We start from the raw sequence: 23975 nt of genomic DNA on the forward strand, positions 1-23975 counted from the left end.
ACATTGATAATGTTCCACTGCTGGTGTTGACCTTGATTACTTGGTTCAGGTGGTGTCTGCTGAATTTCTCCCTTGTAAGGTTTTCTTCATTGCGATTGATAAATTCCTTTAGGGGACACTTGAGACCATGGTGACATCCTGTTTCTTCTTAAACTTTCACACTCATCTCAGTGTCTGGCGCTCTTTGCTTACGATGAATACCATTATTGATACTTCCGTGTTTGCCTGAAGAGGTGTGTGTTGTTTTTTTTTTTTCGATTCAAGTATAGTTGGTTTACAGTGTTGGGTTGATTTCTGCTGTACAGCAGAGTGATTCAGTCATACATATATACAATTCTTTTTTAAAAATATATCTTTTTCATATTCTTTTCCACTGTGGTGTGTCACAAGATACTGAATACAGTTCCTTGTGCTATACACAGTAGGACCTGTTGTTTATCCATCCTATATATAGCATTTTGCATCTGCTAATGAGGTTTTGTATTTCTGATGCTCCTTATACATTTGTTCATTGGAATTGTGGTTCCTCTCAGCACCAGGTGCTCAGCAGTTTTGCTTCCTGCTTTCCACTCGAGCTGGGGGTCTTGGAATCAATCTGGCCACTGCTGACACAGTTATTATCTACGACTCTGATTGGAACCCCCATAATGACATCCAGGTGAGCAGAGGCAGCAGCCTTGGCATACAGTAACTTACTGGAAATGCAGTGTTCTCTGCAAGGGCTCCACCATCTGGAATTAGTTGTTTCAGGGGAAAACAATAGATTCTTTATAAATGTCTTCTACCTTATTGTAAGCTGGAGAGTTTGGGTTAGCTCTGGTCCTATTTAGGGTAACATGGTAGAGGATGGTGTCTGGGAGCAGGGGTGCAAAAGGAAGTTGTGTGAGGCAAGCTACAGCTCCTGCCTCATGCTGGGTTTGGCTTACTATGTGAAAGTCAGGGCAAAAAAAACATGGTTACTTCAGTTTTTGTCTTTGTTTTGTACCCCACTCCAGGCCTTTAGCAGAGCTCACCGTATTGGGCAAAATAAGAAGGTGATGATTTATCGGTTTGTGACCCGTGCATCTGTGGAAGAGCGCATCACGCAGGTGGCCAAGAAAAAGATGATGCTGACGCATCTAGTTGTTCGGCCTGGGCTGGGCTCCAAGACCGGATCCATGTCCAAACAGGAGCTTGATGATATCCTCAAGTTTGGCACTGAGGAGCTATTCAAAGATGAGGCCACAGATGGAGGTGAGCTGGTCAGGAACTTGTGATGGTGTGGGGTGTGGCTGCTCTAAAGGGCATCTTTGATCCCAAGGGTCTTGGGACTCATACCTTGGGTCTGTGGGACTAGCTTTCTCCACTGCAGCTGCTGATGCTAACTCGGGGTATGGACCCCTGATTCTTTATAGGAGGAGACAACAAAGAGGGAGAAGACAGCAGTGTCATCCACTATGACGATAAAGCCATTGAACGACTGCTGGACCGGAACCAGGATGAGACTGAAGACACGGAGCTACAGGGCATGAATGAATATTTGAGCTCATTCAAAGTGGCCCAGTATGTGGTGCGAGAAGAAGAAATGGGGGTGAGTATGAGTCCAATGTGGTGCTTGGTGTTTGGTCCAGAAGTTGGAGTTGAGACCACGATGGTATTTGAGACAAGAGGAAAACATCTGTAGGCAAAATAGTACAGTGATTATTTTTTCACCTCTTTGAAAAGAAATTCTGTAAGTATGAGCAAATCACATTCACTTCTTGGACGTAACTGGCGACATTTCACACTCAAAACATTTATGTTAACTGCTTTATCAGATTCTCACTTTATTTTCTCTTACGTATTTTATTAGTTGTATAAATAGACTTTGGATTGCTAGCCCAACTCTCTCCAGAGAAAAGGTAGGAGATGTGATGTGTACTTACTTAGCCTGTCTTCCTGTACTTTTTGAAACAACTGTTTTTCCTTTTTCCCTTCTGTTTCCTGGGTCTTTTAAAACAGAAAACAAAGAATACTCAGTTATGAATGTGTGGACTCTAGTATTTTCCCCCTAATAAAATAATAGGGTATGGAATTAAAGAAAAAAAATTCTTTTCCTTCGGGTCCCCTTTGATGGTCTTTGCCATCTATTCTCATCCTTCCAACTCTGAATCATTCCTCTTGCTGTTTTTCTGATATATATCTTAACCTCTGTTGTGTACTTGTGGCTGAAAAGTCTGACTGCCCTGCAGCCTAGTAGTCTTCGGTCAGAACCGCTCCCCTGTCGGTGGCCCGTGTGTGGGAGGGACCCGGGGGGAAGGTGCTGAGTAGCTGCAAGGGAGGGCTGGTACTCTCCCTCCCACTGTTAACCTTTCCTGACGACCGCCCTCTAGGTGGCTGCATCAAGTTTTGCTTTTTGAATACTACAGCCCTCCATGTGTGTAGCTCCTACATCTGCAGATTCAGTTGTGGACTGTGTGGTACTGTAGTATTTACTGTTGAGAAATATCTGTGTGAAAGAGGACTCATGTAGTTCAAACCTGTGTTGTTCAGGGGTCAGCTATAAGTCTCCAGATGGAAAATTCAGAAGCTATGGAAGTATCTCTTCCCCACCCCAGTCCTTTGGCTACGTAGCATCCTCTCTGGGGATACGTGATATTTATTTTACAAACTATGTGTATGTAAATCACATATATATCCATATATGTGTGTATACATATATATAGACGTGTATATACACAGAAACACCCTTTTCCTTTTAAGGAAAGTAGTTTTTTCTAAAGTTGAAGTATTGTTCCACAGGGAAGTCCCCAGGTCGTCTTCTGAGGTATAGCAGTAGACAAGGAGACATGGGGCTTGGATCCTAGTGAGCAGTAAGAAGGGAGTTTCCTGGCGATCCAGTGGTTAGGATCCACGCTTTCACTACTGAGGGCCCAGGTTCAGTCTTTGATCAGGGAACTGGGATCCTGTAAGCCACATGGCACAGCCAAAAAAAGAAGGGAGTGGTTATTCTTTTCTGCTTCTTGTGGTTAGACAGGGTCCTGAGACAGTTGTGAGCAGTGGGTTGTTGCAGAAGCCTCACTTCGTGGCTGAAGCATTTATTTGTTGGTGTAGGACTCTCTAGTGCTGTCTTCCTGCTCTGTCATATGAACACATCCAGAGAGAGGAGCATGAGATCAGAGCAGTCGGAAACACTGAGGCCCCCACACTGGAGAGAGGTGTCTGTTCTGGAGAGTCCCCCAGATCTGTAATGGACATTTTAGGAACAAGAAATAAACTTCTGTTGTGTTAAATCACACCACACAAACACACAAAAATAGGAAGAATAGTTGATTTACAATGCTATGTATATTTCTGCTGGGCAACCAAGTGATTCAGTTATATATATGTATATATATACACATTTTATTTATATATATTCTTGTCCATTATGTTATCATAGGATATTATATATAGTTCCTTGTGCTATACAGTAGGACCTTGTTGTTTATCTGTTCTATATTTGAAAGCTTACATCTGCTAATCCCAACCTCCCACTCCAGTCCCTTCCCCTTGGCAACTACCCGTCTGTTCTCTAGGTCCATGATTCTGTTTCATAGATAGGTTTGTTTGTGTCATACTTTCAGAATCCATGTATAAGTGATATGGTATTTGTTTGTTTCTGACTATGATCATCTCTAGTTGCATGCATGTTGCTGTGTAAGAAAAGTGGCTTCTTCTCCATGATGTTCTGTACCTCACCTTTGTCTACCTTATCTTGGAAGATTTATTTCATCCAAATCAGTACAGAAAGAACTTCTCCCTCACCCCCCTTTTTTGCTGCATAATATGTCACTGTTTGAAAGTACCATAATTTATTTACTTAAAAAATTGAGATATAATATAAAACACTATTATATTAAAGGTGTATGATGTGATTTTATATATTGTGTCAAATCATAGTGATTTGTATATATTGCAAGATGTCACCCCAGTAAGTTTAGTTCTGTCACTCACTATATATATATATATATATATATATATAAACTTTTTTTTCCCCTCTACATTCTTTGTGTTGTGTTAGTCTCTCAGGAGTGTTTGACTCTTTGCGACCCCATGGACTGCAGCCCACCAGGCTCCTCTGTCCATGAGATTTTCCAGGCAAGGATACTGGAGTGGGTTGCCATTTCCTTCTCCACTTTTTTTTTCTTTTAAGAGAGCTTTTAAGAACTGCTCTTTTTAATAGCAACTTTCAAATATGCAGTATGGTATTAACTAGAGTTTCCATGCTATATATAAAATCACCATGACTTAAATTTATACCTTTTGACTCTCTTCATCCATTTCACCCCCCCATAATTTATTCAGGTTCCCTAATGGTGGATATGTAGGTTGTTTCTTATATCAATGCTGTTAACAGCTTAATTCTAATGTAAAGGATTTGGAACTCGTGGTCCTAAACTATCTGAAAAAAAAATGTAAAGACTTTCAGAGGAGCATAAACATTATGGGGATATAAAAGGATATGTAATTTTTTCCCCACACAATTGGTAAACTTCTATGAAGTTTATGAACAACAGAAGTTATGAACAACTTTATTGCTTGGGAGAATCTTCTGCAGTATTTCAGAAGCTTCTCCATTCTGCCTTGTTAAGGCTCTAATCTCTTTCCTACATTTTACCGTCTCCCACTTGTTTGTGTGTCAGTAAAAGGGGTTAAAATAATGCATACTGTCTCTTCATCCTTCTGTCTTGTGATAACAGCTTGTCCTGTCAATTAAATTTCTTTCAAGTTCTTAGGTTCAAGCAGGCACACCAAGTATTTCAGAGTCCAGTCATGAGCAGCAGCTAACAGAGTGGGAACTCTGAGGACCAGGGGTAGCTGGGGGTGCAGTAGCCCTGAGTCCTGGCCCTCCCTCTGCCCCAGGAGGAAGAGGAGGTGGAACGGGAGATCATAAAACAGGAAGAAAGTGTGGATCCCGACTACTGGGAGAAATTGCTGCGGCACCATTATGAGCAGCAGCAAGAAGATCTGGCCCGAAACCTGGGCAAAGGAAAAAGAATTCGTAAACAGGTCAACTACAATGATGGCTCGCAGGAGGACCGAGGTGTGTGTGGCCGGCCCCGCCCCCCACCCATGGGCCGTTCCACTAGAGCAGTGGGCCCCGCTCATCTGCCCTCTCTCCCTCCAGATTGGCAGGACGACCAGTCCGACAACCAGTCCGATTATTCGGTGGCCTCAGAGGAAGGTGATGAAGACTTTGATGAACGTTCAGAAGGTGAGGCCCATGCCTTTCTGTTGGATTTTTACCTGTTGCTTTGTCTAACATCTCAATCGGCGTCGCTCACATGTCCTTTTCTTCTTGTAGCTCCCCGCAGGCCCAGTCGCAAGGGCCTGCGGAATGATAAAGATAAGCCATTGCCTCCTCTGTTGGCCCGTGTTGGTGGGAATATTGAAGTGAGTACCGCTCGGTCCTAAGCAGGGTGGGTGCAAGCGGGTGTCGGGTCTTGGAGTTGGGTCGCCTCCCTCTCACCTGGTTCCTTCTGCCCCCAGGTTCTTGGTTTTAATGCTCGTCAGCGAAAAGCCTTTCTTAATGCAATTATGCGCTATGGGATGCCCCCTCAGGATGCTTTCACCACCCAGTGGCTCGTGAGGGATCTGCGAGGCAAATCAGAGAAGGAGTTCAAGTAAGTCGAGTGCTTGGGTGAGCACTGTAGAGCAAGGCCTCTGAGTCCGGGTTTTTCCGCACACTGGATCCCCCTGTGCCAGGAGGCAGTCTCTGTCTCCTGCTGAAGCTGGAAGTGCAGCTGCTAGGAATAGGGCTCTCTGTTCCTCCTTCCCGGGAAGAGGACCGGGGGCACAGGGCGGGGTCTGGAGACCAACTCTCAGCGCCATGGAGGGCTTTACCTTACATGGAGCCACAGTCATCTCCGGGATGAGGCCTCACTGCCCTGCGGGTGGGAAGGAGTCTGGTCTGGGAGCTGGCTGCTCTTTAACCTGTTTCTCTGTTTCTTTACCACAGGGCTTATGTCTCGCTTTTTATGCGGCATTTATGTGAGCCGGGAGCAGATGGGGCCGAGACCTTTGCTGATGGCGTCCCCCGAGAAGGCCTGTCTCGCCAGCATGTCCTTACTCGGATTGGTGTTATGTCCTTAATTCGCAAGAAGGTGAGCCCTGAGCCTCCCTCCGTGATCCAGGGCTTATAGTGGGAGCTGGAGGGCCAGCAGGGAAGGAGCCTAGTTGGACTTGGATCTTCAGCCTCTTGTCCCATTGCCGCAGGTTCAGGAGTTTGAACATGTTAACGGGCGTTGGAGCATGCCTGAACTCGCAGAAGTAGAGGAAAATAAGAAGATGTCCCAGCCAGGGTCACCATCCCCAAAGACTCCTACCCCCTCCACTCCTGGGGACACACAGCCCAATACTCCAGCTCCTGCCCCGCCTGCCGGTGAGTGCTCCTGGACGGTAATCCTCTGTCCTCTTCTTGTCCTGGCCTGTGATTTTTCTGCTCCTCTGTGCTCAGTTCTCAGGGGACTCCGGCAGGACGCACAGCAAGCTCCCTCTCAGTTTAGGAGGGCCGTCCTGAGAATAGGGCTGGCTCTTAAAGGCACGAGAGGACAGTTTAAGATGAGACAGACTGAGAGGGCATGACTGTCTCTGTGATCTGGGACCTCTTAATTAATGTCTGTTGTTGGTCTGCAGAGGATGGGATAAAAGTAGAGGAAAATAACCTCAAAGAAGAAGAGAGTGCAGAGGCAGAGAAAGAGGTGAAGTCTGCACCCCCTGAGGCCGCCGTCGAGGTGAGAGGGTGACAGACGCCACACTGGAGGCAGCGGGATTGACCCGTTCTCCCTCTGGGGGGCTGGCCCACCTGCTTCAACCTCTGTCTTCTCTCTTTTGAAGTGTACACAGCCCCCTGCCCCTGCCTCAGAGGAGGAGAAGGTCCCAGTGGAGCCTCCTGAGGGAGAGGAGAAAGTGGAAAAGGCAGAGGTCAAGGAGAGAACGGAGGAAGCGATGGAAACAGATCCCAAAGGTATGTCTGTCTACATGCCCTGCAGACCTTGCAAACCAAAGGACTTGGACTTGCAGCCCGGCAGGAGGCAGTCCAGAGGAACTAACACATGGAAGACTTTCACCCCTGAGTTTAACTGTGGGCTTTTTCTCCCTAAGGACATCTTTTATAACTTTAATCATTAAGATTTAGGTTCAGGACTATTTCACTTCTAACAGAGGTGGGGAGCACTCGTTTAGATATGTTCTCAATGCCGTCTGTCCCCCACAGGTAATGCTGACGTGGAGAAGGTGGAGGAGAAGTCGGCAGCCGATCTGACTCCCATTGTGGTGGAGGACAAAGGTGGGTGTTTGGAGAAGCCAGCTGTGCTGTAAAAGGACTCTACTGCTGAAAGGAAAGACTCTCTCCCAGACACTCCTCCACCCACAGTTCGCCATCCATTCTGATAGAATCATTTTATCCCAAGCTAAAAGACTCCCCCTCTCCCCGCCTATGACGGTCAGTGGGCTGGTGGCACCTTTTTGTGGGTTTAAGAAACAGTTACACGTGGGGACTTCCCTGGTGGTCCAGTGGTTAAGACCCTGCTCTCCCAAAGCTGGGGGCCCAGGTGCGATCCCTGGTCAGAGAACTAGAGCTCACATGCTGCAACCAAGACACAGCACAGCCAAATATATATATGTATGTATATATATTTTTAAAAAAAAATGGAGAAAGGGTGGAGGTAGATGGGTGGTCTTGTAGCACATGGTGCTATATATATAGGTAAGGGCCATGGTGCTGTCTTCTGTCTAGAGCTGACATTTCTCTTCTGCCTGTTCTGTAGAAGAAAAGAAAGAAGAGGAGGAGAAAAAAGAGGTGATGCTTCAGAATGGAGAGACCCCCAAGGATCTGAATGACGAGAAGCAGAAGAAAAATATTAAACAGCGTTTCATGTTCAACATTGCAGATGGTGGTTTTACTGGTATGAAAAAGGGGGCCCACTGGAAAGATTCAAGGTGAAATTAGGGTTCTTGTCAGAAACCAAGGTACAGAAACTTTAGCTCTCCTAGAGGGAATGCCAGGTCTATAGCACACTCTTCTGGGGTCCCTGTTAGAAAGCCAAAGGCACAGTAAGTTGGTATCTGGGGTCAGGAGTAAGTAGCTGAATCCTCAGTGGCGTCTGCCTTTGTGTTTCTCCCCCTTCCACACACCTCTCTTTAGAGCTGCACTCCCTATGGCAGAATGAGGAGCGGGCAGCCACCGTCACCAAGAAGACTTATGAGATCTGGCACCGACGCCATGACTACTGGCTACTGGCTGGCATCATAAAGTATCCTTTGCCTGAGTCTGAGCCAAAGTTGTGGTGGGATTTCTGACAATCTCACAGTTGGACGTTCTTACTTTCCCTTGTTTCGTTTTTCCTGAGCAATTAATTTTCCAACAGCCATGGCTATGCCCGTTGGCAGGACATCCAGAATGACCCACGCTATGCCATCCTCAACGAACCTTTCAAGGGGGAGATGAACCGTGGCAATTTCTTAGAGATCAAGAATAAGTTTCTAGCCCGAAGGTTCAAGGTGAGCAGGAATGGGAGGAATACAGGCTTGATGGGATGGCCTTTAGAGTGCAGAAGGGACTGCAGAGGAAGTCTGGTCATTCAGCCATACTGTATATCATGTTTTCCTGGGTACTTAACTGTGTATCCTGTGAATGGCTTTGCTCCCAAGTATCTTAGAGATCAAGACAGACTTGAAAACTTAAGGGCTGAAGATGACTGCCTGACAAATGACAGAGAGCAGCACCGTGGGTGTGGGGGGACCTCTACAGGTTGGAGTGTTCAGGAAAGACACAGCTGTGATTAAAATGGCTGTAAGGAGGTGGGGCTGTCAGTGGACTGGTCATACTTTTTTCTGAGTCTGTGCGGATGAGGGGTGCGGAGATGGAGAGATGTAGAGCTCCATTTTTAGAAATGCTGGGGCTAATATGTCCAGGACTGAAGGGACGTCTTTGTCAGGAATGCAGCAAATTGTATTGTGGGCACCTTGTGCAGACATCAAGATGAAGACAAGGCACGTGAATCTCAAGCTAAGTATTATAATTGGGGAATGAGGAATGCATACCAGTGAGCCTTGCAACATCGTGTGCCAAGTAACAGGGGGCACAGGGACAGGCCTGGTGCCTGTTCTCAAGCTTTCAGTTTAAAGTAGCGGCAAATATGTGGTCAAGTGCATGTCAGTCTAAGTGTTGTGATGGAGACTGCTAAATCCATAAAGAAGTTCTCCAGGGGGAATGTGGGGAGTGCTCATAAATGCTTCAGGGAGAAGATGGCATTGGAATGGAGGGTTTTTTCCAACTTTTTATTTTTTCTTTTTTTTAAATGACCATTTTTAAAGTCTTACTGAATTTGTTACAGTATTGTTTATGTTTTGGTCATTTGGCCAGGAGGCATGTGGGATCTTAGTTCCATAACCAGGGATATAACCTACACCCCTTGCCTTGGGAAGCAGAATTGTAATCACTAGACAACCGGAGAAATCCCCTGGAATGAAGAGATTGTTGGATAGAGAGAAGCAGGAGGCCTTATGATCGAAGGTTTAGGTTGGGTATACAGGCTGCAGAGGTTTAGGTAGGGTGTTTGGAAACAGCCAACAGTCCAGGTGGGGTGTAGGAGGCACTCATGGTGGTGGTGGTAGGAGGCAGGCTGGAGAGAGGTAAGGCTGGAGGCTTGACTTCACCTTACAGTTCATGGGTAGCTACTGAGGGTTTGTGAAGGGTTTGATAGGACCAAGGGAAACTGAAATAGAACATTCCATGAGATTACAGAACTACTCTATACTCATGAGGTAGTAAGGGCTCAACTCATACTGGCTGTGGAAAATGAAACACTTGAATTTTTAGGATTTACTGATTTACTGTGGGGTCAGCAGGTTTTTTCTGTTAAGGGACCAGAGTATTTCAGGCTCCTTTATAAGACAAACTATAGTGATGTGCAAGCAGCCATATGTGATAAACCAGTAAGTATGAATGTGTTCCAGTAAAACTTTATTTATTTACGCTAAAATATGAACTTCATATAATTTATATGAAATGTTATAAACTATTACTTTTTTCCCAACCATTTAAAAGTAAAAAACCCATTCTTAGTTCTTGGGTCATCCACAAATGGGTAGTGGCCCAGATTTGGCCCACAGGCCATAATTTGCTGACCCCTGAGTTACTTGACTGGATTTGAGATACAAAGGAGTGAGACTCAACTGAGGTTTTGAGTCTGAGTTGCTGAGAAAGTTAAATTATCATCAGCAAATCAGAGAAGTGAGGAGAGTGAGCAGTTTGTAGAAGAGTGAGTTCCGTTCTAGACAAATCCTTTGGTGTTTTTGAGAAGTAAATACTCCAGCACCATCAACAAGTCGGATCAAAGCGATCAGCCATGCACAAGTGGGAACAGAACAGTCGGTGCCTGAGGTACAGGTTTGAGAAGCACCACCCCATTTGCATAAAGGGGCTGGCTGATGCTATGAGGTGAGAGAGCTCTTGGGAGAACGCTGATTCTGGAGAAAGCTTATAGTTCGGGACAAGAGGGAGGGGAGCTGGTGAAGGAGTGTACAGGGTACAGGTAGGTGTCTGGTCTGTTTGAGCATAGATTAGTACACCTTGATGTAGGCAGGTCTTGTGGAAGAAACAACAGTCCATTCTCATAGTCTCCTTTTTCCTGATCTCTAATGGATTCATTCTTTTTAAGAACCAGAGGATCATTGAGTAAAATAAGCCTCATAACTCAAGTATCAACATTCTATCCCTTGGAATGTTTCAAAGGACCTTTTACACAGCTCCATCAGGTGACATGTCAAGTGTTTGTTGCAATATGAGTTTCGGTGGTGGGGTCTGGAGGCAACCAAATGTTTGACATTGGGTGTGTGGGTAGGTAAAATGTGGATTCACATCACAGCATTGAGCAGCAGGTAGAAGAAGTGATAAAATACATTTCTATAACATAAATGGACCTTTTAAAAAGATACGTAATGGGGAAAGGAGGAAAATGATGTACAGAAAAACATTCTGTAAATTAGAAAACACACACGAAACAATACTATCTTCAAGAAAATCCACAAAAAGTAGATATATTAAAAGGATTGCCTATTTGAGGAAGGAAAGGAATGGGAGTGAGATATGGAGGTGAAAGAAAAGAAACAACAGGAATAATTTTTTAAAGAAAAACAACTTAAGTGATAGGGTAGTTATATCCAAAGGATGACTGCCTTACAACCGTCATATTTTATTTATAAAGAGTCTTACTATGTAAGACTTACCTTTCCTGGTGGCTCAGATGGTAAAGCATCTGCCTGCAATGTGGGAGACCCAGGTTTGATCCCTGGGTCGGGAAGATCCTCTGGAGAAGGAAATGGCAACCCACTCCAGTACCCTTGCCTGGAAAATCCCATGGTCGGAGGAGCCTGGTAGGCTACAGTCCATGGGGTTGCAGAGAGTCGGACATGACTGAGCGACTTCACTTACTATGTAACTTTAAATGACAGCAATATAAATACATGTATAGAATCTAATTTTGTAAAAAAAAAAAAATCTGTAATGAAAAACCTCTAACATTATTTTTTGGAGGTGGAATTGTGATTTGAATTCTTTTTATGTTATGTTCTAAATTGAATATTTATCATTTTTGTATAAGGGTAAATCAGTAAAGGGTGAAGAACTTTTAAAAACACAGACCTCCAAAGAGGGGTAAAAAAGGCAGTAGTATAATGTTGGACTGCCAGATGAGGGGGAGGGAGCATCCATCCGTGAGGTTCTTTACAGGTTTCAAGAGGACCCTCAGCAGCAAGCAAGAGGAGTGTCAGTCTGACTGCCGTCTCCTCCTGTCTCTTGTCCAGCTCTTAGAACAAGCCCTGGTGATTGAGGAGCAGCTGCGGCGAGCAGCTTACCTCAACATGTCCGAGGACCCCTCTCACCCGTCCATGGCCCTCAACACCCGATTTGCTGAGGTGGAGTGTCTGGCGGAGAGTCATCAGCACCTGTCCAAGGAGTCCATGGCAGGAAACAAGCCAGCTAATGCAGTCCTGCACAAAGGTAGCCAGTGGCTCCCCTGCCTCCTGCCAACCTGGCCTCTTTCCTTCTCTGCCTCTCCCCAGTACATGGTTACTCCTCCGGCCCCAGCCTTTCACCAGCCCCTTTGTCTGGGAGCTTAGGGTATGCTGGGGATCCTCGCCTTCCTCCTCAGGCAGCTGACATCTTAGAGGCAATCAAGGACAGTAGTTCTTTGCCTCTTAACTCAAATATATTGAAGTTCTTGGAGGTGGAAACAAAGCAGAATAATGTAGTTTCATCTGTGGTAGTGTAGAGGTAATTTCAGGTGATTTAATATCCTGTCAAGTTCTAGACCATTTTCAACATGCAGTTTCTGATTAAAGTTAAGACACTGTGAGGTGGGTGGAAGGTGAAAGGACAGAAAGAAGGCTGGTGTAAAGGAAGAAGGGAGAGCTCCAAAAGGAGAGGAAAGAGAAAAGGAAACAATAACTATTCAAGAAGTGGAGGAAATAAGAGAAAATAGGGATCAAGGGACAGGTGACTTTAAAATCATAGAATCATGGGCAGCTGGAACTGGAACATGAGGAATAAGAAATATGTGGTGGAGCCAGGTCAGGTGACTCAGTGACAATGACAGTATTTCAGCACATCAGTTACTTGGTTACTGAGAAGTACTAGGGGGAAGGGATGGTCCCCATATGGGAGGATGGACCTGGGTCTTGACCACAACGGCTCACCGCCTCTTTTTCTCCCCATGCAGTTCTGAAACAGCTAGAAGAACTGCTGAGTGACATGAAAGCTGATGTGACTCGACTCCCAGCCACTATTGCCCGAATCCCCCCAGTTGCTGTGAGGCTACAGATGTCAGAGCGTAATATTCTCAGTCGCCTGGCAAACCGGGCACCTGAACCACCTCCACAGCAGGTATAGGACCATTTTCCTCTGGCCAGCTGTTCAACAGAGCCATTCCGCAACTTGGAAACTTTGCTGTCTGTCCCTAGCTTTACAGGCTGGGCAGCGGGGTGGGCTTACTAGTGAGTTCTCTTGGGATCTGGTGGGTTGCTGTGGTCTTGGAACTCTTGACTCCCTTGGCCTTCTCTTCCTATAGGTAGCCCAGCAGCAGTGAAGACCCAGATGGAAAATACCACCTCCACCGCTGAGCAGTGACCTTCCTCACTTTCCCTTGCCCAGATTCTCCCCTGGGGGCCCGAGAGACCCTCTCCTTCCTTCTGCCCCATCTTCTAAGTTGTAGAGGAACAGCCCCCTGAGCACTAGGGGAGGGGAGGGAGTGAGGGGCAGTGGTGCCCTTCCTGCTGGAGAGACGTGCAGCAGTAGCGCCGGGGCCATCTGCAGGGAGCTGGCGGGCTGGCCTTCTGGGCCCTGGCTTCTCCCCACTGTAACACCGTCTGTTACACACGAACTGTTGTGGGTTCCCGCCAGGCTTGAAGAAAATGATCTGAATTTCTTCCTCCTTCCGGTTTTATTTTGTTGGTTGATTTTGTGTTTTGTTTTCTCCTTTTTGGGGGGTATTCACAGTGGGCCGGGCCCCTGGGCGAGACACAGCTACCTCTGTTGGCATCTTTTTAATACCAGGAACCCAGTGGCTCCAGCCCCTGAGCGGCTAGAATGAAATAAAGTGGAAAAAGAAAAAAAAAAAGGAAAAGAACCAAAAGCATAAAAAAAAAACAACAGATTTCTTGATGAAAACTGAAAATAAAAGTTTCCTTGTATTTTAGTGCTCTGGTTCAGTGTGGGTGCAGGTGCAGGTGGGTGAGTGAGTGATGGGAGCCCTGGGACACGTGTAATTATAGAATAGGGGTTTCCTTGTATCAGAGTCCATGGGCGAGTTGAGTCTCCCATCTGTACACGTGTTCCGGGCAGGACGCTGTCCCCTGTGCACAGCCGCCACCCCCCACCGCCACCGGCGGTTCACAACCTGAGCCATGGGTGAGCCTGCGAAAGTTGGATTCTCCAAGCTGTAGAGATATCATGCATAAAATAAAAGGATCTTCCTCGCAGTGTGAAGATGGAACCAGGGCTGGAACAGTATTTTAACCAACCGAGCGCCACCTTGGTGTTTACGTGCAGAAAGGCTGAAGTCGGTTTTTCTGTTAACTTGCGTGGGTGAAATGTGGACACGAGATGCCTTCCTCCCGACCTCCAAGATGGGAACCTGGGCAGAGAGAAGCCTTACCTGAGGGGCAGCGCGGGTCCTGCGGTCAAGGAAGAGGGTTTCCGCGTCACAGGCGTGGGGGCCCCGATCTCGGGGCGATGTCAGGCGGAGGGCCCAGCTCTGGCGCCAGTGTTCGAGGGGCAGGGGTGGCTTCCGGGTACAGTACTTCTAGCTGAAGTCTACGAGGCCAAAGGCCCACGCCCGGAGTGGAGGTCAGGGAAGTCGAAGACGCCTCGTGGGCACCGCCTTCTCCGCCTGGAGGGGAGAGCGGAGCTGTCCGCTCCGGTATCCTGCCCGGCCTCGCGCCGGCCGGACGAGCAAATAACTGTTCCGGCTTCCTCATCGGTCCCGAAGGCCGGAAGAGGCGGGACCTCGGGGCGCGCAGTACGCCTGCGCGAGACGTTTCCGTGGTGTGGCGTCTGATCTCCTGGCCGAGCCGCACGTGGAACTCTGTGCCTGCCTCTTCCAGGTGAGCCGAGGCTTCTGGCGGGTCTGAACGAAGTCGGGTGAGAGACAGTGAGACGCTGACTTGGATTGGGGCGTGGGTGGAGGGGCACCTGGGGCGTGGGACCCAGGGCCCGGGGCTCAGCGTGGAGTGGAGGTTTGGCTAGGCCTCGAGGGGCTAGGGGGCTGCTGAGTCGAGGTTCTGATGGAGTCACTGCCCTTTGCAGACCGTCTGCGGTCTGCCTTTCCCTTTCAGCACGTTTACCGTCTCCCGTTTTTATGTTCTCTAGGACCATGGGGCGCAAATTGGACCCTACGAAGGAGAAGCGCGGGCCGGGCCGAAAGGCCCGGAAACAGAAAGGTGCAGAGACCGAACTCGCCAAATTCTTGCCTGCAGGTAAGGGTCAGGCGTGCTTCCGCTCCTGATACTCCCGCTTTTGGGTTATTCTTCCATTATAGCCTAACTCCTTTTTTTTTTTTTTTTTTTTTTGGTCTGTGTGTTCATTTTCTGTTCAAACAGAACTTTGTAATGATTTACTAGAAGACTAGTATGAATGAAATACTCTCATTAGCATTTAGAACTTAGGGAAGATGCAGCAGGGACACAAGAAGCTATGCAAGGAGAGGTGTGGTTTAAGTCACTGTTGAGGTCGAGTTCCGAGGAAGGGGCAGGCCATAGAGTTAAGAGAGCATAAAAGGTTTCTGTAAAGAAGTTGGGTTTTGAAAAAATGGTGTATCAAGTGAAAGTTGGGAAGGGGGGCAGTCCAGTCACTGTGAACTGTGTTGTGGAGGGGATGGAGATGATAACCACAAATCTGGTTCCTGCAGAACACTTGGTTGTCTACTGCATGGAAGAGAGGGCTGGAGGGGAGAAGGAGCAGGTAGTTCATATTCATCCTTGTACAAAAGATGTGATTAATTGAGGTGTTGTCAAGTGCTCAACACTGTGCTGAACCCTTTGGGCTCATGTCACCTCAGTGTCCTGTGAGAGAGGCGCTGCTTAGAAAGTGGATGCTGGGAGTTTAACTTGTAGGCAATTATCAGTTGTCTGTAATTGATAATTATCAAAGAGCTGAGGTTTAAATATGTTATTTAGAGAATATATGAACAGCAGCAGTTGTGGAACCTGTGGTTGGTAACTGATTGTGCTGTTTAGTCACCTCAGTCATGTCTGACTTTTGGGACCATATGGACTGTAGCCCGCCAGGCTCCTTTGTCCATGGGATTTCCCAGGCAAGAATACTGGAGTGGGTTGCCATTTCCTTTGCCAGGGAACCGAGCCAGGGATTGAACTTGTGTCTGTTGTGTTGGCAGGTGGATTCTTTGCCACCAAGCCATCAGGGAATCCCTGGTAACTGATTAGTTGAGAGTAAAAGAAAGAGCAGGGCTAATTCATGTCAATGTATAACAAAAACTACTGTAATGATGTAAAGTAATTAGCCTCCAACTAATAAAAATTAAAAAAAAAAAAAAATTAAAAAAAAAAAAAAAAAAGAAAGAGCAGAAGAAAGAATCTGTGTTATCAGAATGGTGATGATGCCATTGAAATCAGTCTGGAGAAGGGCCCACTTTGGATTTGGTTGGTGAACAACCAGATGGAGATCGTCTCCTTGGCATCTGTTACCGGCTCCTGGGAGAGCACAATGGTGTGTGTGCTCTGTCATTTCCGACTCTTCGTCACCCCATGGACTGTAGTCTGCAACGCTCCTCTGTCCACTTGATTCTTCAGGGAAGACTACTGGAGTGGGTTGCCATTCCCTTCTCCATCCCAACTCAGGGATCAAACCTGAGTCTCCTGCATTGCTGAGGGATTCTTTATGGTCTAAGCCACCAGGGAAGTCCCCAGAGCACAGTGGAGTGGGTTACAGTTTATTCCCTTTAACTAGTGTTCTAGTTGTTTTTCCTTTTATTTTTTTCTTCCAGTGTTCTTTTTCATTTCTTCTGTAATATTCAATTCTGATTGTTTTTTAAACAGGTGGTGATGAAAATTCAAAAAGGCTGTCCAGTCGTGCTCGAAAGAGGTGAGTGTGTCCAGACCTACATTACACGGATTAAATCGGTCCTGCTCGTCTTTCAGCATGTGATCCCATGTGATCAAGCTGATGAGAAGGGCTGTTGGGGAGTGCCACATTTCCCTGCCCTGGAGGTGGCAGAGCCTGGGGGTGTGTTCCATTTTCCACTTTTTATGTGGTTTTAGGGCAGCCAAGAGGAGGTCGGGCTCTGCTGAAGCCCCCGAGATGAAAAAGTCCCCTGGGGCTAAACCATTGCCTGGGAAGCTACCAAAAGGTCAGTGAAAATAAGAGCTGGGTGCTACATTAGGAGTCCTCTGGGTCCTGGGGAAGGAGGGATTTCACTGAGCATTTCTGACATGAAAGGAACAGCCAGAGGATATTCTCAGGGGTAGAGAGGGCAGGCTCCATCAGTGTGTGGCTGCCGCTGGTCTAGGATTCTGCAAACCCTTTGGGGTCTCTGCAGGAGCTGTCCAGACACCTGGTAAGAAGGAAGCCTTGTCCTTATTTAATGTTGCTCGAGGCAAGAAGCGCCCAGCACCAACCCATAGCAGTGAAGAAGAGGAGGAGGAAGACTCTGAAGGGGATGGTGTGGTGAACCAGGGGGACCTCTGGGGCTCCGAGGACAGTGATGCCGATATGATAGATGACTATGGAGCTGACTCCAACTCAGAGGACGAAGATGAGGATGACGGCGAAGAGGTGAGTTCCATCCCTCTGGGTCTCCCAGAAGCGATCCTTGCCTTTTATTGGAGTCTTTCCAGATCACTTTGACTATCTCTCAGTGATGAGGGTAAGCCTGAGTAGAGAAAAGGGACTTTGGTGTGCCATCACTCTTTCAGAGCACTGGTTACCTCCTTTCGACACATGTGCAAGTTTAGAAGAGCCATAGATAGGGGGATAGAGTACTTTGAAAAATGAGAATGCTCAGTGCTGGTAAGGATGTGGAAAGGGCACACTTAAATGGCCCCACTGATGGCAATAGAAATGTGCATACATGTTTTTAAAAGTTTTCTTAAAAATCATCTGGTATCTGAGAATCTTAAACAGGTTTTTCCTTTTGATATAGCAGTTCCACTTTAGGAACATGATCAAGGATGTAGACAAAGGTTCACTTGTTAAAGTATAAAAAGTTATTACGTATTATACAGTTCGTATATTTGTGTTATTAAAGAAGTTCAAGCAAAATCCAGTAAAGTGTCCACTTGCACCACTCGCCCACGAACCCCCTCCTCTCTACAGAGCTACCATTTTCAAGTTTCCAGGCACCATCTGTGTGGACCATAATGCCAAAACTCTGGAAGCTTCCAAAATGTCCAGTTTACTTAAGTGAATTAAAGTTCACTCATACATGAAATCAATGTTTGGCCAATATGTCTGTGAAAATGCTTGTGTTCTAACTGTGAATGAGAAAGGCAAGAGGCAAACTTGAAAATGCATCATGATTTTAACTGAAAAATGATGTAAAGTAAGTGGGGGGGGGATACGGCAAAACTGGCACCCTCGGGGCAGTTTTCGTCCCCACCCCGTGTACATATGGTGTGGGAAGACCAGTATAATGAACCCTTTGAATCCCTCGCTTTATTTCAACAATGGTAAATGTTGTGCCAAGCGTACAGTCACTTTTGTAGGGTCTGTATTTCTTTCTGGGACAAGAGTTAAACGTTTGTATTTAGGGAAGAAATAGGTGGGAAGTGTTCTGTGGGCTGGTGGATTGGCCGGCTTTGCACTGCCAGCCGCTTGTCTCTCTTTTCAGTTGCTGCCCATTGAAAGGGCTGCTCGGAAGCAGAAGGCCCAGGAAGCAGTTGCTGGGTGAGTTGTGGAAACTCTTCGTCGGATGGAACGTAGGTGCCAGCTGGGGAGGAGGAAAGCTCAAGGAAGGAGGAGGTTATCTGCTTTGATCTGTTAGCCGCCCTGCTCCTGGGTTTGTGTGCAGGGGCCAGTGGAGCGAGGAGGAGACTGACGAAGAGGAGGAAGAGGAGCAGGCGTCTGCAGGGTCAGGCCCCCGAGAGGACGAGGAGTCGGAGGGGGGCCTGCAGATCAATGTGGAGGAGGAGGAGCCTTTTGTGCTGCCCCCTGCTGGGGAGATGGAGCAGGATATCCTTCCAGAGCAGGGTCTGGGGGGATGTGTTTGTGAGAAGGGGTTTCCAGGCCTGCTCTCCCCCCATTATGCACACACCCAGAAACATTTCCTTAATGGGCCCACATGCCCAGGCTCCAGACTTGCAGCGTGTTCACAAACGCATCCAGGATATAGTGGGCGTGCTACGCGACTTTGGGACTCAACGGGAGGAGGGTCGGTCCCGCTCGGAATACCTGCAGCGGCTTCGCAAGGACCTGGCCACTTACTACTCCTACGGAGACTTCCTGCTGGGCAAGCTCATGGACCTCTTCCCTCTGTCCGAGGTACCCACTCGCTCGTCCCTGACGCCGTTCCTGTATGTCTTTCCTCTTCCCCCATGTAAGGAGGTAGCTGGCCTCCTGGCCCTCTGCTCTCCTGGTGGAGCTCCTTGGCCAGCCTGACCCCTTCCCCCCCACCATCCTCTGTCCCAGCTGGTGGAGTTCCTGGAAGCCAATGAGGTGCCTCGGCCCATCACCCTCAGGACCAACACCTTGAAGACCCGGCGCCGGGACCTTGCTCAGGTGAGGGGTGGGAGGCAGTGACTTCTGTGCATCCAGAGACTCCTGCATGCCACCCTGAGCATTTCCGGCCACAGTCCAGGGGGGGCGAACCTTGACAGGCCTGGTGCCAAGCTGAGTTGATCTGCCGGCTCAGGGCCGAGGACCCCTGTGGAATGGGAAGCTTGTCCCCTCAGCTTCCTGTGACTGGGCGGTGATGGAAGTGCTGCCTCACAGAGAGATGGGTGGAGTTGTCTGCCTCGTCAGTCATGGGGAAGCTGGTGAGATCTCGATTCTTGCCTGCAGGAAAAGACAGGACACACAGGCGCAAGCAGTATTTGAAGCTTATTGTTTCCGAGGGTTCACGGGCTCCAGGTTAAAAAACGGGTTTAGAGGCAGTGGTGTGGCCCTGTGTGTGGCGTGTCTTCTGGTGTTAGATAGCCTGACAACTGTCTTTAAAGTGCTGTCACCAGTAATGTTCAACTGATGGCAAGGGGGCTGAGGCTCTTGGAAGATTGGGTTCTGCTTCCAGGAGATGAAAGAGCAAGAGCTGGCAGTCTGCACCTTGGGGATGGAGTTCAGACCTTGAGTCAGAACCTGAGGCCCAGAAAGGGGAGACACGGGGAGAGATGGGAGAAACTGCTCAGCGCATCTGTGCCGACTGCATCCTGACAATTGTCGGGCTCTGGTGCCACAGGCCTCTGGCTTGGCCATGTCCTCATGTCTCCACCCTCTCTCAGAGTCGACTTCAAGGTTCTAAAACCTTCATCCGTCTCAACCTCTAGGCACTCATCAATCGTGGAGTTAATCTGGACCCCCTGGGCAAGTGGTCCAAGACGGGACTCGTGGTGTATGACTCCTCGGTGCCCATTGGTGAGTGCGCCCTGTCCCAGAGCCCTTCCACCCCTGCCCTCGTCCCAGCGCATCACCTGCAGGCTCTCCTCCACAGGGGCCACGCCCGAGTACCTGGCCGGGCACTATATGCTGCAGGGGGCCTCCAGCATGTTGCCTGTCATGGCCTTGGCACCCCAGGAACACGAGCGGATCCTGGACATGTGCTGTGCCCCTGGAGGAAAGACCAGCTACATAGGTAAGAGGAGGGGCCAGCAGGGCGGGGACTCATCCTCAGGAAGCGGGGGTGAGGTCAGTGACTCGAGGGTGCTCAAGAAACAGCCCCAGGCGGCCCAGCTCTATCCCCATGGGTGCCTCTTCCTGCCCACGTGACCCTAGGCAAGGCCCTGGTCCTCTGTGGTCCTCTGTAGAATGGCGAGGTGATGGTGCACAGGTTGGCCTTTGTGTCTTGCTTGGATCGTGAGAGTTACATGTGTGTGCACAAGTAACCATTACATACAGTTAGTTATAACCACTTAATTATGCTGTTACAACTTGGAAGAAGTAACTGAGGCTGTTGAGTAACAGTGGAAAAACCACCCTGGCAGGTTTGCTCATCACAGGGCCCATCACAGACTGGATGGACAGCGGGGAACATGGCTTCCTGGGGAAGGGCTGAGGCTTCACCGGCAGATTCCTGGGCTGGCGGGGAGAGGGGAAGCCCAGCAGGTGTGGAGGCAGAAAAGCTGCAGCTGAGCCCTGTGCCCTTCTCCCTCCAGCCCAGCTCATGAAGAATACAGGTGTGATCCTCGCCAATGATGCCAATGCCGAGCGGCTGAAGAGCGTGGTGGGCAACCTACACCGGCTGGGGGTCACCAACGCCATCATCAGCCACCATGATGGGCGCCAGTTCCCCAAGGTGGGGCTCCCGCTGGGTGTCTCTCCTCCCCACTTCCTGATCTCAGGATGTTGAGACTTGCCCCTGGGAAGCTCACGGTATGGTTCCACTGCCCCAAATATCTGCTTCACCTCCCCTTTCCCCAGGTGGTGGGCGGCTTTGATCGAGTCCTGCTGGACGCTCCCTGCAGTGGCACTGGCATCATCTCCAAGGACCCTGCTGTAAAGACGAACAAGGTGCAGGGGTGGGGGACCAGCTGAGAAGCATTGGAGGGGTAGTTGGGGGAGGGGGCCCCCCAGGCAGCCAGCAGCGCGCTCCTTCCAAAGTCCCCTGTTGGGATTCTAATGCCTGGGTCTCTCCATCTTGGGGGCAGGATGAGAAGGACATCCTACGATGTGCCCACCTACAGAAGGAGCTGCTCCTGAGCGCCATCGACTCTGTCAACGCCACCTCCAAGACGGGGGGCTACCTCGTCTACTGCACCTGCTCCATCATGGTGAGGCCTGTCGGGGTGCGGGAGGGAGCTAGCCTGGGGCTGTCATGCCCTCAGCGCCCCTTCAACTCCAGCTCTGCTTTCCTTCCGTCTCCCACACACGTCAGGTGGAGGAGAATGAGTGGGTGGTGGACTACGCCCTGAAAAAGAGAAACGTGCGCCTGGTGCCCACTGGCCTGGACTTCGGCCAGGAGGGCTTCACCCGCTTCCGGGAAAGGCGCTTCCACCCCACGCTACGCTCCACCCGCCGCTTCTACCCTCACACCCACAACATGGATGGCTTCTTTATTGCCAAGTTCAAGAAATTCTCCAATTCTATCCCCCAGTCCCAAACGGGTAAGCGATGTGCTCTTTGCTCTCTTCATCTCCGCCTCTGCTCTTTACCCCTCCAGAGACCTTGGAGTGTGGCTGCAGGAAACGGCGGGTCCTTGCACCCCTAGCCTAGCCTAGCCTTGAATGCTGGGGTGAGAGATCCTTTTCATTCCAGCTAGAATTGGTCCCAGGCCTGAATCCCATTTGGGTATGTTAAAGGCTTCGCATGGATCGAGCCCTTTCCTCAGTTCTGCCAGGCAGCTGCAGTTGTCAGCCCTGAATGCTCTGCAGCGGGGCTGTGGTTTCTTGGCCCAGGGCGGCCTTCCTGGTAACAGATCTCAGCCTCATCAGCACTGGCTGGCACAGGACTCCTCAGAACCGTCAGTTCTCTGCAGTCTCACTAATTGCAGATGGTTTTCTTGGCTGTCTTGAGTAGTTTGGGCTGGGCTATAAAGGCCAGGGTGGGGCTTTTTGAAACAAACCCGAGAGCTCTGCCTCGTGGGATGTCACCCTAGGGTTGGTTGGACGAGGGAGAGGCCGGCTTCTTTGCACACAAACTTGGTGACTTTTCTCTATAAACAGTGCCTCTTAACATGAGTCACATTTGAATGTTAACACATCTCTTCAAGAAGTAGCAAAGTACCCTGTATTTTTCTTGCTGTAACTTTAGAGATACATATTTAATACCTCAGTCTTCATTCACAAAGTACTAGCTTGTTTTTAGTTACTCCGTGTGCCTTCTTATTTTTCTCCATCTCATCAAAAGCTGCATGGAAGAAAGCATCTTTTCTGATTAAAAGAGAAGCCCAGTGCTTCAAGTTTGTTCAGGATTCACCTCCTGCTGGCCGCCAGGGGGCGCAGCTTCCTCTGAAATCCCTTTGGCCCATGGATGGGTAATGGTATCTTCTCTATTACAGATTCCAAATACGACTTGAGTAGAGGCTAGGTGAAACTAAGTAATCTGAATCTAGGTGATCTGCCCTTAGGTACTTCCCCTGTTGTGTGGGGCACTTGGCCAGGAGTGGCACCCAGGAAGTCTCCTTACTTTAATATCTCTGCTTTTCCTGCTCCACTGATGATCATGACCCAGGATGAGGCCTTACTTCTCAGACTGTTTAATTTTAACCACAGGCAATTCTGCGACATCAACCCCCGCAAACCCAGACTTGCCCAACCTGAATGGGCAGGTGACCCCCAAGTCTGAGAGTGGCAGCATACCTGCCAAGAAGACTGGTCAGGCAAAGCAACGGCTGCAGAAACAGCTGCATCCCAAGAAGTCTTCATCCCAGAAGCAGAATGGCATCTCCAAAGGGATGGATGCAGAATTGTCCGCTGTGTCTTCTGTCACAAAGGCCCAGGTGTCCTCCAAGCTCCAAAACAGTAGTCAGCCGGCTGTAACAGCAGCAGTGGCTAGGGAACTGAAGGAGGCTGGGAAACTAAAGCAACAGTCACCCGAACTGCAGTCCTCCAGGAAAGCTGCCTTCCGGAAGCAGCGTGCTCCTCGCAAGGCCATGGACACAGACTTGCCTGCAGCACTGTCCCTCTCCAAGACCCAAGCCACACCCAAGCCTGAGGACCGTGACCAGCTTGTTGGAAACACCACAGGGGTTGAGAAGGTTAAGCAGCAGGTGGCAGAGCAACCTTTCAAGAAAGCTGCCTTCCAGAAACAGAATGGCACCCCCAAGGGACCTAAGACTCCCACTGTGTCGTCCTGCAGTTCCAGCCGGCCCCCGCCAGCAAAGAGGAGAAAATCTCAGTCCAGAGGCGGCCGCCAGCCTCCGCTGACTTCAGTGGATGGTTGAATTAGACTGCCATTGTTACAGGGTTGGAATTCTTTCCTCTGTGAGGATGGCTTCCCAACCATGGATGTGAAATTTAATACATGTTTTACAGTCTCTGGCCACTGTGTGTTTTTTGGGGGTGGGTACTGGCTTTGCTGCTTAAAGAGCAGAGGAGGGAGGGTGAGACAGGGATCCTCAGAAGAGGGGTCAGAGCAGTGTACCGAGAAATCAGGTCAGTTCCTGGGGACTCGGAAGGAGATTCATGGAGTCAGAGCTGGGTGTTTGGACTCAGGAGGGAGGAGGGCAATAGGAATGTAGATGGATTTCGTGCCACCAGAACCACGCAGTACTGGAGGGCCTGGGTTTCAGTCATTCAGCAGCTGTCTGGATTCCGGGTACGGGCCGGGGTCTGCTAGGCTCAGGGCTCAGCCTCAGACCCTGAAAGGTCTTGTC

At 48.9% G+C, this 23975-nt stretch overlaps 2 protein-coding genes, 1 long non-coding RNA gene and 1 other non-coding gene across 10 annotated transcripts in view; 3 read left to right on the top strand and 1 right to left on the bottom strand.

The window, feature by feature from the left end:
* CHD4 (chromodomain helicase DNA binding protein 4) overlaps positions 1-13697 on the top strand; it is a 29785-nt gene extending 16088 nt beyond the window's left edge. For 3 of the 7 annotated variants that reach the window (XM_020878732.2, XM_020878736.2, XM_020878734.2), the window contains exons 23-40: positions 534-658; positions 996-1233; positions 1395-1570; positions 4864-5044; positions 5129-5215; positions 5306-5394; positions 5491-5624; positions 5960-6104; positions 6217-6382; positions 6637-6734; positions 6838-6967; positions 7217-7288; positions 7770-7907; positions 8147-8255; positions 8370-8502; positions 11809-12007; positions 12723-12886; positions 13071-13697. In XM_020878732.2, the coding sequence (XP_020734391.2) occupies positions 534-658; positions 996-1233; positions 1395-1570; positions 4864-5044; positions 5129-5215; positions 5306-5394; positions 5491-5624; positions 5960-6104; positions 6217-6382; positions 6637-6734; positions 6838-6967; positions 7217-7288; positions 7770-7907; positions 8147-8255; positions 8370-8502; positions 11809-12007; positions 12723-12886; positions 13071-13088 (2402 nt within the window). In that variant the 3' untranslated portion in view covers positions 13089-13697. Of the gene's footprint in view, positions 1-533; positions 659-995; positions 1234-1394; positions 1571-4863; positions 5216-5305; positions 5395-5490; positions 5625-5959; positions 6105-6216; positions 6383-6636; positions 6735-6837; positions 6968-7216; positions 7289-7769; positions 7908-8146; positions 8256-8369; positions 8503-11808; positions 12008-12722; positions 12887-13070 lie in introns of all 7 variants that reach the window. The other 4 variants (XM_020878733.2, XM_020878735.2, XM_070453113.1 and 1 more) reach the window with 3 other exon arrangements.
* On the bottom strand, positions 1500-4867 carry LOC139030539 (uncharacterized). Its single transcript, XR_011482873.1, has 2 exons — positions 1905-4867; positions 1500-1657 (listed from the first exon to the last, which is right to left on the bottom strand). It is a non-coding gene; the product is annotated as an uncharacterized lncRNA (long non-coding RNA).
* LOC139030714 (small Cajal body-specific RNA 11) lies at positions 6419-6556 on the top strand. The gene has a single exon (XR_011483122.1). It is a non-coding gene; the product is annotated as a small Cajal body-specific RNA 11 (non-coding RNA).
* Positions 13698-14496: 799 nt separating the features above from the next.
* Positions 14497-23640, top strand: NOP2 (NOP2 nucleolar protein). Its single transcript, XM_020878737.2, has 16 exons — positions 14497-14604; positions 14870-14976; positions 16555-16600; positions 16777-16865; positions 17055-17290; positions 18345-18400; positions 18525-18685; positions 18795-18994; positions 19142-19231; positions 19993-20080; positions 20157-20297; positions 20818-20957; positions 21083-21172; positions 21310-21432; positions 21537-21765; positions 22873-23640. Exons 2-16 carry the CDS (start codon positions 14874-14876, stop codon positions 23541-23543), a joined length of 2463 nt encoding a protein of 820 aa, XP_020734396.1. The 5' UTR covers positions 14497-14604; positions 14870-14873; the 3' UTR covers positions 23544-23640.
* The last annotated feature ends 335 nt before the right edge of the window (positions 23641-23975 follow it).

Source organism: Odocoileus virginianus, chromosome 23 (genome assembly GCF_023699985.2).
Source record: "Odocoileus virginianus isolate 20LAN1187 ecotype Illinois chromosome 23, Ovbor_1.2, whole genome shotgun sequence".
Taxonomy (NCBI): Eukaryota; Metazoa; Chordata; class Mammalia; order Artiodactyla; family Cervidae; genus Odocoileus; species Odocoileus virginianus.